We start from the raw sequence: 19,087 nt of genomic DNA on the forward strand, positions 1-19,087 counted from the left end.
AAGTACAATATTTATTTCTGGATCATTCCACCTCAATTTACCAAAATTTTCATGAGGTTCACCCCTGACCATCTCATATTTGTCAGATTTTTTTTTGTACATATGTATGGTATTAAGTAAAACGTGGAAAATCTGGGGTCATAGGTAACATTAGTATTTGAGTCAAAAATTCAGGATCGTGTAGCTTTTTGCATCATTTCTTCACACCAATCTTCGAAGCAATGATTAAAATGCCATAACTTGAAAAATAAGATAGCTACAGTCCCATAATTTTGTCAGTTCATTGATATGTACATGTGGCACAATTCTGCTTTGATAGAGCAACACAAACCAGTTACATGTTTTTTTTTTCTGTTCCAATATTCAACTAATAATAAAACCTTAATTTTCCACTCTAAGAGGCAGAATTTATTTTTCCTGTGACTCAGTCAGAGGCATAATTTATGAGAAAAAAATACTAAAACTAAGGTGTTTTTTGCATATATGGCCAATATTAGAACACACATTGAGCTGGTATGATAGATGAAACCACTGCCAAATTGGTCCCAACTGGAAGTGTTATTTAACATCGTTACTGGTCTAAAAGAAAAATCATGGTTTTCCAACTCATAGTCCTTCAAACTATTGTAACGAAAAGTGGTACCAGCAATATGTCAGACATATTTTTTTAAAATTAGTTTTTGATTTCTTTATCAAGACCTGTTAAAATTCATTACACCTTGTCAAATAAAATTGGTAGCAATAATACATGGTGTACTGGTTTCAGCATTTCTCATTTTATGGCACTTCAAACATTGCTCCACAGACTGGCACAAAGAAAATAATGCAAAAATCAACATGACGCTACCACCTCTTTAAGAATTTGTAACACTAAAACTAATGCTCCCTATGACCATAGATTTTACACATGGTCAATTCAATCACACCAGTCATGCCTTTAAAAAAATCTGCCAAATTGAAGGTGGTCAGGCATGGGATATTATTGAATTAAGGCAGACTGACCCTTCTAAGATGTAGTGGAGCAGAAGTAGAAAAGCTGCATGAAATGTAAAAACTCAAGTAAATTAGAAGCACTTCCAATTTATACTTAAGTACAGTAATTGAGCAAACGTACTCTACATTCCACCACTGATTACATCCAAACAATCTCTGTAATACTGATTAAAGCCTTTCTCGACTTTGTTTTCCTGTAACACAGACACCAAGAAGTCAGCATGATGGAAATACCATATGTTTCTATATTTCTGTGGTTTCCATAAAACAAACACAAGGATAAAAGACATTCAAGAAGAATGCAATAAAACAGAGTCACCATGGATCCACAAACACTGAAATCAAACTGACAGATGGATGCACTTCGAGTAAACACCATATATTTTCACCTGTTTCAGCCTCTCAACCACTATGATATCAAAACTAACTTGTAAGAATGCTTATTAAGATTAAGAATGAATACAATACGATATTTCATGCTTGCAATCAACAAAAGTAGGCTCTGCTATCATTCCGCAAAGGACTCAAAGTATGCATTTGAATCTCTGAAACACATGAAAATATCTAAAACACATACTCTGTCACTTATAATCACTTATGAATAGTGAAAGGTTCTTTTTTTTCACTGATAAAACCTTTGCATTCCACACATGTGACTACTGATGCAATGTAATTGGTCAACTACCTACTGGACTTCAACAAAACAACATTCAACTCCACCAACTGTACAGATGAGCAGCATGTGTATTTTAACAGTAGTTTGCAGATAATGTGATTATGCATCGACACTCTGTTTACATAATCTTCTATAGCATGTGATTTTTGAGTTATTGTATGTACAAGAGCCACTGGATACAAATGACAACAAAATTCAATGGACCATGCCAATGGGGTATAAAACTCTGTAATAAGTATATTTGTTTAGCACAATAAGGAGCTGCCTTACTGGCTCACTGACGTGTATTAAAACATCAACCTTGCAATGCTCAGGTTACATTATGCCCCAATCAAACCCCTTATTATGAATCATCCCCTTAATGGCTATAGATAGCATGTTCTTGGTTTACCTCGTGTTGGGTGGAAATACATTTGGCCGGAGCTGGAATACAGTCTACGTAACCAGAGCAGGTGTAGGACCTCCGTCTCCTCCTCCTGTGTGCTTGAGAGCCCCATATAATCTTGGCAAACGCTTCCTCGCTCCCAGGTCTGTCATTACCCCTCAGAGTCTGCAACATGTGCTCCACTGCTCCGAAGCTAACAGCCCTCCTTAACTGGCGTCGTAGCAGCTTCTTTACAAGAAGACCATCCTTGGCCGAGACGCCTCTGGACGTTGTGCTGATTCCACGGAGCTTTGCTTCTACAGCAGGCCTGTTTCTGTTGCCGTCAGCCTGGTCTGTAGAAAACCTTCCCAGCCTGTATACTAAACTCGTGACAGGAGGTTGATCACAAGGATCTCTGAGGATTAAAACCGGTACCTCTCCAACGTAAACACCTCTGCTGATGCTGCCTTGCCTGGATAGATGGTTCTCCTTCTCCACTTCTGAGGGTTCACCCAGCCTGGCTTGGTTCTCCTCGATGTTCCCATCTGTGTCATCTTGAGACTCTGCACTTCTGTAGATGGCCTTGCTATTATTGGTTTCACTTACAGGACTCCTGAGAGATCCACCAGGCTTAAACTCCCCTGATTTCCTCTTCTTCCTCTGAAAATAGCGGCGACCTTTGAGGTCTTTAGATTCAGGATTCAGTGGAGCTTTCTTCGGGTCGATGTATTGTTCCTCTTTAGGGCCTCGAACACAGCCACAGATGTTTCCCATGTCTTACCCATTAACTGTGCTGAATAGTTTTCAGGCAAAGTATCCAGTGAGCGCCATTTGCTCCGTAGAACCGCTATCCCATTGACAGAAAGCCATTTCAACACAGTGCCAGTAGCAATAGGCAGTGGCAGCCCGGCAGACAGACAGAAAGCTCGTCTCACTCAGAGCAGAGTTGACGTCTTCCTTTCATTGACTTTAAGAGACTCACTGCTGGGAACCGGTCAGCCTCTCTCTCTCTCTCTCTCTCCCTCTCTCTCTCTCTGCATTTCTCATTTGCTCCCTTGCTCTCTCTTGGATCTCGCCTCTGACACTGGAATCTTTTCTGACCTTTGAAACATTTTCTCCGGCTTCGCTAATCCAGCACAAACACCATAAATGCACACACAGACGTGGCCCACGTGCTCGCGGCTCTCAGCTGGGTAAGAAGGAAAAAAGGCTTGTGGACAGACCTGTTTCACGCTGGCTTCGTCAAGACAGTAAACAGGCACGTCACAGCCGACTATTTCCTTTTCATAATATTTGTGTGATGAGGCCACACTGTGTCTGCATGGAGGACAAGTTGTAAAACTGCAAGTTGGATGCCAGCTGAAGGCCACCTATTATTCTGTGAGAAATTTTGGCTCAGCAAGTTTATGGCTGCATGAACCGGCCAGTCAGAAAGGCTTTGAAAACCAGAATGGGATAGGTCAGCGGGAGCAGCAGGAGCTGAGGCAAATCCAAGCCGGACAACAAAGTGCTTTCACTTTGTCTATTAATCAAGCTACGTCCAATGGCCGAGCCAGAGGTGGGGTTTAAGTCCAATGGCTTGGACAAACACTATTATCTGAACAGATCACCACCACCGCAGTTTGCAAGAGGGCAAATGCTCCAACCAGGAAGTGATCCACAGTATAAAACCACTAAAGCAATTACAGGAGAGCACTGTCACAAGCCCTCTGCATAGGAATATACGTATACTTTAAGGGCAAAAAGAGAATAAGGAGTGTGTGAAAGAGTAAATATAATGCCACCACACACCTCAACTAAAAATAGCCGTGTGCTACTGTGAGTGTACAATATTTAAACGTCAATGAAGTTTCCCTGAAGGTCAAAGTCACCTGACAGCCAGCACAGTTCAAACTACAATGTACTGATCACTCCTGACTCTCCTTGTGTTGGTCAACCTACCAGACACTGCAGTATTAGACTATATTAGACATATATTAGACAGATAGAGACTGAGGGTTTTTTTAATGACATTGTTTTAATAACAGTGATTAAACAACATGAATGAATCATGAATCGGTCTTTGTGTTAAGTAGGTGGCAGACCAATAGTCATCGCACACAGAGAAAGTGATACTCAGGGCAAAACAAACAAACAAGTCAGACAAGCACTGAAACACCTGACAGCAGTGCTTTGTCATGACTGTGCACTGTCACCAGCAACACTCCACCCCACGTCCCAGGCAAAAATACACTGTGAGCACCATTTTAAAGAATACAGCACTGCCTGGTTTGCGTATTAAATTCAACTCTGTACCTGTACAGACACGACTGAACCATTCATAATATCTGAAACACCTTCACAAAACTGCAGCAGTAAAACAGTAAACCAGCCATGAACTAGAGAGGTGATTCAAAACTATTACATAAGTTAATATTAAAAATTAGCCTGCAGCAGCAAGAAAAGCAGGCACACAATGTCCTAAAAAAAAATCCTACCTCTGTCTATAAGACTGATCCTGAATACTTCTGGTAAAGCCAGTAATACCAACACATGTCATATGAAAATAGTGTGCAGTTCATACATGTCAGCATGCTGCTGGCTATGCTTATTTAATAAAGCCAAAGGTCTGTGTGCAACATTTAACATTTGCTCCTAAATATCCTGGTGCCCATTCCAAATCAAGAAGAAACAGGCCCTTTGCTGCTGGATCAACTGCTCAAGGGCTTGCGTGAGACTGACAGCAGCAGGTGTTGGCATCATCGCAGACGCTACCTGTCAGCATGCTGGAGTCCAGGCAAAATTCTATTAGTTACTTTTTCTCCATCAATTCATTGAAGGGATTAGTCACACATATGTATGCTGTTTCTGAAATCGTGTGCTAACTCACTACCATCGCAATCAAAGCCAGACATCCGAAAGACACACACTATTATCTGTAATATCCATGTCCCTCAGTTACAACGGGCATGTGCCAAGGTTATTAATAATCTAATAAAATGAGGGTGGAGAGGAGGGGAAGGGATGAGAAATAGGGAGCATTTCTGCATGCTGTTAGATTATGAATCGTCCTTGAATACTCTGCTGCACACCTGGATACTTGTGGCATGCACATACAGACTAGCCCATTTGAACTGGTTTGTATCACAGCAATAAAATGTTTGGTATTCCCAGAGAGAACATCCAGCAAGATATATGGACTCGGCTTAGAGCACACAGCACTTTGAAAACCATCACAACTCTCCAAAGCGTTTTTATAAGTGGACACACATGTTTGGTTTTTTCCAATAAGTGCACAAAAGTTCCACAAAATAAAGCCACAATTCTGTTGCCTTGTGAAAAAAACTGTAAACCAAAGAGATTCTGGGAAATAACTAATAACACAGAGTAAAATATTTTTCTTTGTGAAAATTTTATGAATTGCACAGATTAATAAAAGGTTTGTTGCCGTTTTCCCCTTCCTTTTCTCTAGCTTTACAATACCAAGACAATGCAGCTACAAGCAACTACTTGATGTTAACTTATCAAGTTGCAACTTGAGTTGAATCAAATATGAATTAAAGTAAGCCACGTAAACACTAACATGATATATTACACTAAAATCCTCAATGAATCACATCATCCAGTAATCACATCATTCAGCATGACGTGTGCTGCACAGCTTTGACACCTTGTGGTCAAAAGCAGGAACACTCATATCATGGATGCATTTAAAAGAATAAACTGAGGGCCTTTGACATTATGCAGCTCAATCCCAAAGCTCTTGAACATCTTCTGCATTAAAATACATAAAAAAATATAGAACACAACAACATCAAATAGGATGCAAAGACACACATAAATTAAAAGTTAACACCCCAGTGAGCTCATCCAACATGTGTTTTACAAGAAAATTTAACTGAGCATTCTGGGTTCAATATCCCGTAATTACTTGCCTATCAAAAGCACTAGTATTTAAGAACAATACTATAGGAACACTGACCTGAAAGTGCAGAATTATGGTCCAGATCAATCCCAGGGTCAGTTTTGGGTTGCCGTCTGTGATGTCATCATTCCTGATATTTACAAGTTTGACCTGATGACAGAAAAAGTACTATTAATGCATACATATTTACAATATCACAACATTCACCCAAGTATTCGTTCTATGAATGACGTACAAAAAAATTAATGGGAGTATTTATGTATTTTGACTTGTGTCTGTGATGTAACAACCACCACAAGGTGGCACAGTAGTCATAATATTATTCCAGGGAAGAGTGTTACCATAATCATAGAGTGGGACTAAGATAAACAGTGAGCGTTAATGATTTCTGCTAATTAAATGCTAAGAACCTGCCACTTATCAAAGTAAAAAATTATGTGTATTTAACGGCATCCTCCACCTAAAGCATAATATAGAGAGCAGTGACTGAACACAATCCTGGTGTAATATAGCAGTAAATTGTTTATTCCTCCACTGGCAGCACTGATCATCTGTAATAACTGTAATCAATCAGCTGCAGGGGGAGATTTAGGTGAGCTCAAGCGCTTAGATCATATTATACTTTTATGAGCACAGAGGATACATGGATGTGTCTGGTATGTACTCTTGCTAAAACAATAGAACAACTCATTTGTGACCATCTATGATTCCTTTGTCTCCAGCCTTACGTCACATCTGGCTACGGCTCAACGAGGCTGTGTTCTTCTTCACATCCTGTGGGTGGCGGGGGGAGGGGAGGCCAATCAAAGCGCTTTGAAATCCCACTGATGGGACTTGCAGTCAGCGCTCCTTAAATGCTGCTATTACTTGTGGCAACTCAACTGAATTTTAATTTTTGCAAGGAAAGCCAAAAGAAAAATTACGCGTGAGACCAACGGTGTGTGATGCACGAGAACAGGCGGCATCTGAGTAGTCACTGGGGTGGACTGAACCCAGAAATCCAGACACAGTGTGTCTGAGTGCCACCAATTTGCGTTTGCAGTTTTACTTGCATTTGCTGCCAGTCTTGTTACAAATGAACAAATAATAATGTAATGCAGCTCCCAAAATACATAACAGCTGCACACATGAATTGATATGTGAACTATTTAGCTTTATATAATTCAGTACCCTACCTCAAAGAGTTAAAATTCCAAATGAATTATGTGGACTTTCATTTGGTTATGGCTATGAATCAGTAAAGCATTAACAGTGTTTTAGTTTTAATGGCAGGCTGACTGTCAATGGTTTATTGAGACAATTTAAGCCTCTGAATCCAAAATCTGCTAGCAGGTTTAAAAAGCTTGTGATCTTGAAAGAAAATATCACCGAAATTACACGGAACATTACAGCCAGAAGTTGAGAACACATAAAGAACTGGTGGATTTTTAACTGTCCGATGATCCCTGAACTATTCATCTGTGATGCTCCATTCCATCATGAAAAATAACCAAAGCTAAAAATCATGATATTTATGTAAAAACGCTCTGTTCTATGTGTTTTATTTAAAAATTCACTCGAACCAGATCCTATAAAAAAAAAATAAAAAATTCTGCACTATTTGGCAGAACTGAAAAGTCAGGATTGGCTTAGCTGAGACAGACAGTTATCAAGCAAAAGAGACTTTTCAGTTGAACTGCAGGCTGTGTTTGCACTGAGTAGATTGGAGGCAAGTATGGAAACAAAATAAAAATGTAAGTACTACATTATCTAGGGTATTTAGAGCTAACATTTATTCCAGTATTGGCAACTCTCATGTGCATTTCGAAAAATGTTTTAAATGTTGATTCCAAGTTGTTGTTTTTTTTTTTGTTTGTTTCCAATTTTTGTGAGATAATCAAATAAATTCTATCTTTACATTTTCTGTTGTTTCCATGGAGGTGCAGGATTTTATACTACAGTAAAAAAATGAGCCCACAGTGGGTAAAAATGTGATTTAAAAAAAAACAAAAACAAAAAAACGCTAGAAACTGCTCGGGATTCACAGGGTTAAAAGGTGTAAGGTTATACTGATTCAAATTTATTCCAATCCTCGTCAAAAATAAAAAGTCTGAAAATATATGTGAACCGATCCTTACCTGCCGCCTCTTTAAATAATCCAGTGCTATTTGTACATTCTGGAGTCTGTGGAAGCGCATCCTCCCTCTCTCCCGAGGCTGTGGACATAAAGAGGGAACAGGAGCCATGTATGCTAATTAGATTCTTCTCAAAATCAGAGAGCAAATTAAAAAATGATTAGTAGCATGGAGGACACAGGACATGCTTGTAGGTTCTTACCCGCTGTGCTGGTGAGGTGCAAGACATAAAAGAACACACAAAAACTCTACCCACAACACCATTTCCCCAAGCCCACTCAAAATGTGCATACTGTAAATATAGTGTACCTTCCTAGAACATCTTCCACTTTTGACACCAAATTTGCTCTGAACATGTCATAACAAATCAAGCATCCTAACCAGCTAGATACCCAACTCTTAGAGTAAATGATGCAGCTGGAATAATTAACATCATTCAGTTTTATGTGCTGTAAACAATCACAGAATGCTGTATTATATGACCTCTTGTGGCAAAATGTTGTGAACAGTTGGGGGCCAGAGCATGAGGTAATGAAATGGAAAATGCATTCAAGCCCTGATGCTGCAGTAGCAAAGGACTTGCACTGCGTTCAGCCATCCTACTCATCTTTAGCAGCAAAGCACCAAAACATCTCTTTCACGTAGTGGATGTCATTCATTTACTGAGCCTTCTTGAGGCTTGAAAGCAGCAAAATACTCAAAAGCAGCAAATGAAAAATGTCCAGATCATCATGTAGGTTCGAAGAGTTTAACTCAATGATCCGCAAAGCTAGTGAAATGGATGTAAAGACCCAAGCTTCGTAGACAACTTCTGTTATAATATACTGCATCTTTTTAATGCTTTTGAAGGGCAAATCTCTGGATTTTGTGTAACACACAAGCCCAAAAAGAAATTTTGATGATGAAGCTGCCTGGGTCTTTGGCTCAAGCACGTATTTCCTAGTATTATCGGTATCTTCTGGCAACATAAACAAAAATGCATATTATTCCCTCACGAAGAAAGCGTCACCATGAAACACAGTGCTGCACTGATGAAACAAAATGTAACTGAATCATGAGGAGAGAAGCACTAATCTACAATCATATATAAAAACTGCAAAATCTACTCAGGCAACTACTTAAGGCTACGATAAGAGCTACAGTGGGATTGTTTCTACGCTCCTGTTAACTGGTCACAGCACGCTCTGAATTAGTTCATTACAAGGAGGTGGAGGGGGTAAAGCCACACATACCCCCTTATCATCATCCACCGTGTCTCCATGCTGCTCAACTGCACATGCTTCTGTCCCACTCACCAACCGCAAAGTCTTCAGTAAATCACGCTCCCTTGGCTTACCACCGAAAAGGCAACACATGGGGGGAGAAAAGGAAGACATGGACACACACACAGCGGCCAAATCAAAGAAAGTTAGACAATGGACAGAAAGCAATCAAAGAGTGGAGAACAGAAGAGCAGGAAAGTGGGATGTAAACAGAACACAGACAGCTACTTAAAGGATGGAAGTTAGTCAGACTGGAGCGGGAGGAACCGCTGCGGTTCTTTGCACAGGAATACATGCATTTTAAATATACAAAGTAAAGGTCGCACAGGATATTAATAATATGTATTTATATTACATGTACTCTGGACTGGACAAAGGCCTGACAACGCAATTCAATATAAATGTAATAATATAATATTATTAGAGAAATGAAATACTGCAAATACTGATAACATGTACTATTTCTATAGTATTCACATATATCACACACATATAGCAGCTACGCTGTAAAAAAAAAAACACAAAAAACACAGAAAATCTAGCAGCAAAGGTGTCAAAAAAAGAATTTAAAAAATGTAATACCCTAACATTCTGTATTTGTAATCTGTAAACTTTAATTCTGTTTTTTACAACTGTAAAAACAGCGACAATAAATCTGTAAAATGATGATACTTTTTATTACTGATTTAAATACAGTTAAAAAATAGTGTAATTCTACACTCTTACATTCTAAAAGAACAAATTACTTTTTGAGGATAATGTGAACCGTTTTGTTTTTTTTTCTTATGATTAATGTGTAAATCAATACTGTTGTTTTATGGGAATTTACTAAATATTATCCGGAACTTAACAAAACATGGAAAATCTGTAAAATAACTGTTAATTATTTACCATGTTTCATTCATACAGGATTGATAACTTAATTTTCTTTCTAACAATGGCAAGAATCTGCAAAATAATATTATTTGCTGATTTAAATACAGTAAAAATTGTGTAATTTTACAAAGATTTTACAGACACATAAACAGGCCAAAACTGTAAATAAATTCCAAATCAAAAATATATAGACTTTTGATGTGTACATTATTTACAGCTTTCACTTGTTTCACGGTTAACATATGAACTAATATTTTTTTCTGTAATTTTGCCAGATATTATCTGCAATTTAACGAAAGGGGGAAAGTAGCCTATTAATCACCTAGATAAACAAATTACAAAATGGTAAACATAGTTACAAATTAATCTCATTTGTGAAAGTTTTTGGTGATATACAATTTGAAAAGTTTCCCAGCTCCTTTTGTACAGTTCTTGATCATTGATCATCAAGTTTCGACTGACTGGAAAGTGATTATACACCTGTGTCCATCTATGTATGAATCACCACAGGACCATAATTTAGCACAATGCAATTCTATCAAAACTATTTAAAATGTGCAACAATATTTGTCCGCTGACTGACAATAAGACTGATGAGAGCTAACAGAACTTTGTATGCACAGACCTGCAGCAACATTTGTCTCCTGTGGGTCAAGTATTCAGGATACTCTTATGACTACAGGAAATTCCCCAAGACTTTTGATGTACTGAAGTACTTATATTTAAAAGTATATCAATAAAATTCTCCATTGTGAAGAAGCACAGGCTATAACCAGGGAGCTGGTTATTCTTTCTTGCACAAACTCTGCCTCTGTTTCTTCATAACACACCCTCCTCAGCGATATTACATAAATTACACTGCGTCTATGTTACCTGAGAATATTTCATACTAACAATTTATGTTACTTGTTTAAAAGCAGCCTTGGGCAGTTAGTGGGCTTTAAAGATTGTTAGGGAGTTTGTTAATGACTGATTACTGGCTGCCAAGAACCTGCTAGGAACTCCAGTGGCGCAACCACAGAGCGACTTTCCCATTTTCTAGCTTGCCCTGATGTGTTCACATTTTTTTTCAACACAAAGAAAACATTCTTTTGTTAACTAGACTATTTAATACCCCAAGTTTGGTGCCATTTCAGAGGCACGACTGCAGCTGAATTAAAGCATCCTATCACTGAGTGTTACTTCCTGTTACTGAAAAAAAGCACCACCGTACTTTTATTGCTTATATCTAGCAACATAACTAATCACAATGACAAAGATAAGCACATCATTAAGTTGCATAGATATTAGAGAGCAGATAAAGGAGAAAAGGATTTTGATATGTTTGAAACTTGCCAACAGTTCACAAAAAAGTGGCTTTGTCTTTGTGAGGGGATTTTGGTGGATACGAAAACACAGCAGATCTGATTACAGATGTAAAATCCCAGGATTCCCTCTTTCCTCCTACAGTCAGTTACATAAGCAAGAAGGGAGGAGGGCCAGTGAATCAGTCGTACAAAGGTGTGATAGACTGCTTTACAGGAAGAGCAATGGCAGTTGTTTTATTTTCCTTATTGGTGTCTAATTACAGTCATTTGTGATTTGATAAGATAATTACTCTAGTTATGAACTCATTAGCATGACAAAGTTCCACATGCACCAAAACATTATCAGTGTTTCATGACTATGAAAGCTACCTTCAAGTTCTCCTTAATAAGTACTGGTTAGACAGGGTAAGAAAACATTTAAAAATAAATAAATAAACATCAGCTCACCAATGTGTCTCCAGATAGAACCTCCAACAGTGAGATCAGGTTATGTCCATCTCGTAAGTCTTCATACAGGTCATTTATATGCTTTCGTACCTGCAAACACAAGGAAGGAAGAAAGATGTAAGGTGCCTGTAAATACCAAATTGCTACACAGCTGTTCATTGATAGTTGAAATATAGGTATGCAACGACAGAACATCCATCCATCCAATATCCGTACACTGCTTAATCCCCATTAGGGTCGCAAGGAGGCTGGAAACTATCCCAGTTGACTTAAGGCGAAACAGAGGACACCCTGGACAGGTCACCAGTCTATCACAATGCACAGGGAGACATGCAAACTCCATGCAGAAAGATCCCAGGCCCAGGCCAGGATGCAAACTGGGGATCTTCTAGGTGTGAGGTGACAGTGCTAACCACCGACTCCACTGCACAGTGGTGCAAAGCATCATATTCTACAATATCACCATAGATTTGCAGCATTGCTGCAATGTGGAATGCAAGTAGCTCTAGAAACCAACATTTTTGTGAGCTCAGAATAACAGTCCTGTTTTCAACTTTGTGGCACTTGTGCATTTTTCAGCTAAACCAAAAGGGTTTAGAAAATAATTATTATATATCTTAAGTAGTATGAGAATATTGGCAACAGTGCTAACCACCGAGCCACTGCCAGCCCAACTACAGAACATGAAATAAAAAAATCATGTAGTTTTAACTTTTCTAATCATGTTTATTGCACCAAGAAGCCCAAGATCTTTGATGCTTATACCATAAAGCAATTAAAGTGTCACATTCAGGCACTTGTGATAACTACATCTATCAGCAACATGATTAAAACCACTGATGGGTGAAGTGAATAACATTGATCATCTTCTTACAATGCAACGTTGTGCAGGAAAACCTTTACTCCTGGCATTCATGTTGATGCTGCTTTGACACCTAAATGCTGTTGCAGACCAAACACATCCTCTATATGGCAATGACACTACAGTAAAAGCAGCCTCCTCCCAGTAAGACAATGCATCCCACCATACTGCGAAAACTGCTCAGGAACATGACCAATAGCCTAAGGCATTCAAACACCCTTTAAAGTTCCCAGATCCTAAACCAATCGAGCATTTATGGGATGCACTGGAACAAGCTCATCGATTTGGCTCCGCACTGTAACACACAGAACTCAAAGGATTCACTGCTAACACACCAAGAGATCCTGTGTTTATGCCCCCACAACTCAGAGCTTTATAGGCCGACACTATATTAGGCAGGTGATTTTAATGTTCTGGCTGATTGGTGTATTAATTTACAACCACTGTTGCTTCCCTCTGCCATTCACTCTTCAAATTACTACTGTTCAGTGTCAATTTAGGCCCAGATGTAGAAAAAGGTGAAACTTCCTGATGGTTTTATCCACCACCTTCCAAAATAAAGTCGTTTTACATTTTACGATCATGTTTATTGAACCAATATGATCTAATGTGTAAAAAAAATCTTTAAAGATTATACCATAAGCAATGAAAGTGTCACATTTAGACAATATCCATCAGCAACATGATTAAAACCGCTGATAGGTCCAAGCGCTCATGTGGACACAAACCACCAAAAAAGTGCTGTAGACAAAGCAGCAGCCTCTCTCAGTACAACAACACATGCCATCAGATGACAAAAATTGCTCTGAACTGCCCAGATCCCAATCAGATATCTCATTTCCAGGATCTCGGGCAGCACAAGCAGGACCCACACTATACTAAAGTGGCTTTAATGTTATGCGTCACTGTGTAAGTCTATAATGATTGTTTTAAATGTTGCTACTTTATGCCAATCCTTCAAATTGGTGTGAAGTAACAGTTCAAGCCCAGTTATAGAAAAACCTTGTTTAAAAAGAAACTTTCTTTTTAATCTCCCAGTTTACTCTAAATTTAAATAAATGCAGAATAAAACAGTGAATGGTAGTGCCTGAGGGTGGTATCACTATGACCCTTAGCTAAACACTTGAACAAGGCACTAAACTCCTTCCAGCAGGGCCACCTCTCCTTCCTGTCCTAAATACCGCGTCTCTGAAATCACCCCTCTGCCCACTGACCTGCTTTCACACAGGGCTTTCAGCACTGTAATCCCAGATAGCCGCCACAGCTGTGGAGCCAAAATAGACCTGCACCCTTATGTTATTGGGTCAGCCAAGCACATCCCCAAATATTACTCAGCACCTCTGATTTCTCATGGACCACGTGTGAGATCTGCTGAAACAGACATAACAATAAGCCCAAGAGGCCTGAAGTCTGGCTGTCAAACACAAAGTAAAATGGAAATATTCAATTTAAACCATTAACTCAAACTCAAACAATGATGCAAGAAAGAATTTCATTTTGTTTTGTACTAACTCGAAGGTGTTACAAACTGCAGTTTTATTGCATGTGACATGTTTTATTACAGTACCTTAGAGGGAAAATATTGTTTATGTCTTTCTGCTGCCAAGTTTGTGACAAAGTTTACATAATATGTCAGTGCAAGCTGTAGCAAGCATTTTCTGAAGCTGGAACTGGAATCAGCAGCCCCTTGGGGCTTGATGTATCCTTCTAATAATTTTTATATTGAAATAACAAACACACTCCTGTTCAACATCACATGCATCCAGTCATTAAGCGCTGATCTTTGGGAAGTCCCATCCCCATCAGGTGTGGATTGATCACGCGTCAGAGACCCTTAAATTGGCCTTTCAAGACAGGTTAATAGCATACAACAAACATTGCAGATGATGATCAAAACACAGGAAAACTCCACAGCAGCAAAACAATAAATAAAGCATGGTAGAGGAAATAAGAGTGGCCAATCAGTCGTATCAGGCTAACGTAGTGGCACGTTAGTTGCATTTTTCAACAACAGAAAAGGCGGTAACTGCCATACAGTTATATAACCAGCAACGTCACCAGGTAAACAACCAGACAAGAGATTTAGCTTTTGGCCATCAGTTCAGCAGGTGTAATGCTTAATGTCATTAGGTTTACAGGCAAATAGTCACAAACTTAAGTGCTGGACACTATGAACATAAAAACTGCATAAGATGAAAAGTTTAGGAATTTTTAAAACTACAACCCATCACCCCAGCACCATGCATGACTATATTAAATATCATAATTGCAACATTTTACTCAAAACCACAATGTCAGGATGGTGTTCACCAGTCAGGGGGATTCATCATGTGGGGATCAAGAACGTGCCAAACATTGAGCCAATCCATGCAGGCGATTTTTTTCACAGGATGAGTGAAAACTCCGGGATGCAAGTGAGGTTAGATGAAAAGGCAGTTGGTGTCAATCTTTAGAGACTCAGAATATCTGTACAAAATTTGAATTGCAATCCATCCAGTAGTTGTTGAGATATTTCAGCCTGGACCAACACTGCCCTCCTCAAACCCACAATGATAATGTGGCTATAAATTGTCCTTCCTTCACACCACTGCTGACCATTTTCCAAAGTATGTCATTAATTTATGAAAACAGCTCTATCTTCTATTTGTTTAATTATGATATGAAAATCAGCTTTCAACCACATGAAGACACACAAAGCACTTGTGCTACTTAAACAGCAGTGTGTTTCAGTTTGCTGCATGGTACTACACTTGTAAAAACTGAGTATGAACTTTGTGAAAGTTGTCCTTGTTGAAGCAGCTAGCGCAAAACCCAGACTTGTGTCATAACGGCTCAAACAGCATTACGTCGCCTATTGTATTTTGCCTGAAAATGTTTCTGTGAGCTCAGAAACATTTGCTGCCTATCATTCTTATCTTGCAAGTCACTGACACTCTGGAAGTTATCCAGGTCACAGCAGACATGACTTCAACTAATGCATCTGCTATATCAGAAACAATAAGCAGTGCACACTCTTATCTGGTGTCAGCATTTTTGCTTTTCTTTTTTCATGAACTTCAACAATGGTGAAGAGAATGAATCCCCCATAAATTATATATCAGAGAACTTCATGCTAGTGCCTTACATGGCAGAAATAACTGTGACTTTAGTGATAATTGTAGTGATTAATGCAGCACTGATGAATGAAACTCAAACTTCCCAGGTTCATTTTTACAAGGTGTATCCGATGAGACATGCCAGTGCTTGTCTGTCTGCTAAAGTGTTTCATTAAATGAAACAGAGAGAAGAAACAGAACAGTACACATTTCAAATTCCTGAGTCAACAAAAGGCAACCTGTTGTTGTAACAGTGCAGCAGCTCACGCCACGCTAAATGACTTTTAACAGGCCTTAATAATATCCACGGAGGAATGTTAGCATGTTGGAACCCAACATAAAGAGTGGTAATAGTCTGCCAGTAATTGATCGTTCATGTCATAGAAAATGGATTTGATAACTGTGGAATGTTGTAGATAATATATAACACAAACACCTTGGAGCAGCGATCACACATTTGATTCTTACCTTCAGCAGATGCTGGTTTATCCATTTTGTAAAGGTCTTCTTCTGCACTCTGTCTCTTTCATCTGGAGAGAAAGAAAACACATCCAGTGAATTTTCTTCTGCATATCATAACGCAATCATCACAAATGTGTTTAGGCAACAAAGATCTTGCTCGCTTTGCAAAGGCTGCCAATAGAGGAGCCTGATTCTGCTTCGTATATCCGTGCTAGGTAGCAGATTGGGTTGCATTATGTTTATTGCTACAAGAGAACAGAAACAAATGTCATCAAATTACACTGTGACATGATTGAAAAAAAGCCTAAAAAATAAGTAGTAGGACAAAAGTCATGGTTAGTTTGTTGTTTTTTTTTTGTTTTTTTTTTTTTTTTTTTATAAATGAGCACCTAAATTTGATCTAAGAGTTTGAAGCATTTGGAAATGATTTTGCTCAGTTCAATGTTTTGATTTCTGTTGCACTCTAACAATGTGCAATGTTATAAAAAAATAGCACTACAGGCTGTCAGATTCTCACAGATTTATAGTTTCATTGAAAGTAATACATAGAAGTAAGGACATATGAGGACCAGAATGTGGCCCAGTGGCTCAAACACAGGATACTATTTTCCAGAGACTGAAATAGCATCACTCTCCAATATGGTGGTTACTACATTATAGTGTTTTGCATCACCATAGCAACCAGACTTCCTGTAGCCAGTGACATAGGTGACACCAGGATGCAAAAAGTTGCAATTTAAGATGAAACGGAAACTGGTTAAATAAATCTCTATTTAAAAAAAAAAAATCTTATTTGTAACAGTACTATTTTAAAGAAAGAGAAAACGACACTTTCTGAACAACCAGACATTCAGTATTTGTCGGTGAGTTTATTTTTCTTTCAGACTGTGAGAGCAGAGCAGGATCCAGGCCAGTCACCACAGATGTGACTCATTTCGCTGGTTCCCCGTCTCCCAGTCTGTCAGGCACAACTCTTCTAAATTATCTTCAGTAAAGACAAAAAACTCACATTCGATAACGTTAACAACAACATCTGTTGGCCATCTCTTCCATTGTTATTGGCAACAACGCTGAGGAGGACGAGCATTTCCCTGAACTCTGACCACCGGACTAACACGGATAACCTCCTGCCTCGTACTAATCTTCAGTGCGGATTACAAAACAAGTTTTGCTCAAGGATATCTTAGCTGCTATTAGCAGTGAGCAAGCACAGGCATGACTAATCATTTAGGAGAATGACAAGAAGCATTAAGATAAATACTGACCCATGCAGCACAGCAGAGTTACCAGGTGTGCCCTATGATCCCTCTCGCTCTTAAGCAGGTGCTTCATCCTGTGCACTACCTCCTGAGGGCTGTCAAAAGGATCGCAGTTCAGGTAGACGGATGCCATGTGGATCAGCAACTGAAGAAGCAGTCTCCCTCTTCTTGCCTGCCTGCCTGCCTGCCTGCCTGCCTACCAGCCTCTAGGGCAGCAGTGACTCCCTCTCCCATCGAGCATCCAGAGCGAGTCCTGTCAGGTTTTCCATGGCTACTTGCTAATTTGAGTTTCCATGCCGTTCAGTGTTTATCTAGCCGCAGCCCTCAAAACCACAGAAAAAAAACTGTTTCTTATTGAAAAAAAGAGAAAGTGTTCCTTGTTAACATGCTTGAAGATGCCTCCAGCTTCCTACACACACAATTAGTTTCTTTAGGATGTAATTTAAGAGCAATGAGCTATAATTTCTGAGGCAGGGTACATCACTTGATTAGTGCAAATATCTTGTTAAATATATATTGAGCAGCATAAATAAAAAAAATGTAACTATATCTATAGATCTTAATTTTCAAGGGTGCAAAAGTTTTCCTATAATCATCCTTCTATTGTGCTGCTGCCATGACTCACCACAATGTTTATACCAGCAGAAACGACCGAGAACACATGCAGGCAAAAAACGATCAAAACCTAACATGACACAACATGAAAAATACCAAAAAGGGCAAGTACATCAGTTTTTTCAGATTTGTTTTCTTGTCATACTGACTATTAAAGCTATACAAGACAGAAAATGAAAGCACTCCTGTCCTAAAACACGATACTTCAGTTGGGCAGAAACCTGCGTAACACAAAATCATTGTGTTTTTTTGCAGGAATATTTTCTTGCAAATATGAGTTTCTGTGTGTCAGTCACAATCTAATAGGTTTATAATGGATGAACCAGTCTAAGTGGTCACAGTAAGCCTGTGAGATGGCCATTAGATGAACAGTTTTTAGTGATATTACGTTGTTTGAATTTTAAGTTAAAAGCTAATGGTGTTTTTCTTTGTTCTAATTCATTCTGAAGAATCACAAAGACTGGGACATGAATTTCTAGAATAGTAGCGGCACCTTAAGAGCCTTGTCACTGAATTCTCTGCAGATTCTTGCATTTAGTTCATCTAAAAATAGTGCATTTGTAAAAGCAGCTGAGAATTGGGAAGTGGGTTGGTCTGACAATTATTTTGCATGAAGCTCTGCACATCAAGGCCCGACAAGAAGCCTGAACATCAAATAAAACCTCAAGTCTGTCGCATCCGTCTGAGTAAAATGCATCGCTAAAATTGACAAAGTGAGACTAAATGAAAGAATGTTCAATAAAACAGTGTGTCTTTATATTGAAAGCGTGATGCACCGAGGAACCTTTTCCCAGCAGCACTTCTGTGTCACTGCTGATGTATTGTGCAGCTGAATTTCAGAGAAATAAAGC

General features: G+C 38.9%; 1 protein-coding gene across 27 annotated transcripts in view; it reads right to left on the minus strand.

Moving 5' to 3' along the window:
- Positions 1–19,087, minus strand: part of dst (dystonin) — a 110,445-nt gene that overhangs the window by 70,769 nt on the left and 20,589 nt on the right. For 20 of the 27 annotated variants that reach the window (XM_035944026.2, XM_035944038.2, XM_035944032.2 and 17 more), the window contains 5 exons: positions 16,369–16,430; positions 11,944–12,033; positions 9,284–9,382; positions 8,055–8,132; positions 5,995–6,087 (listed from right to left, as the gene is read on the minus strand). In XM_035944026.2, coding sequence (XP_035799919.2) covers positions 5,995–6,087; positions 8,055–8,132; positions 9,284–9,382; positions 11,944–12,033; positions 16,369–16,430 — 422 coding nt within the window. Of the gene's footprint in view, positions 1–2,060; positions 3,089–5,994; positions 6,088–8,054; positions 8,133–9,283; positions 9,383–11,943; positions 12,034–16,368; positions 16,431–17,627; positions 17,770–19,087 lie in introns of those variants that run through there. The other 7 variants (XM_035944028.2, XM_035944052.2, XM_035944053.2 and 4 more) reach the window with 3 other exon arrangements.

The sequence above is a fragment of the Amphiprion ocellaris genome, chromosome 16 (genome assembly GCF_022539595.1).
Source record: "Amphiprion ocellaris isolate individual 3 ecotype Okinawa chromosome 16, ASM2253959v1, whole genome shotgun sequence".
NCBI lineage: Eukaryota > Metazoa > Chordata > Actinopteri > Pomacentridae > Amphiprion > Amphiprion ocellaris.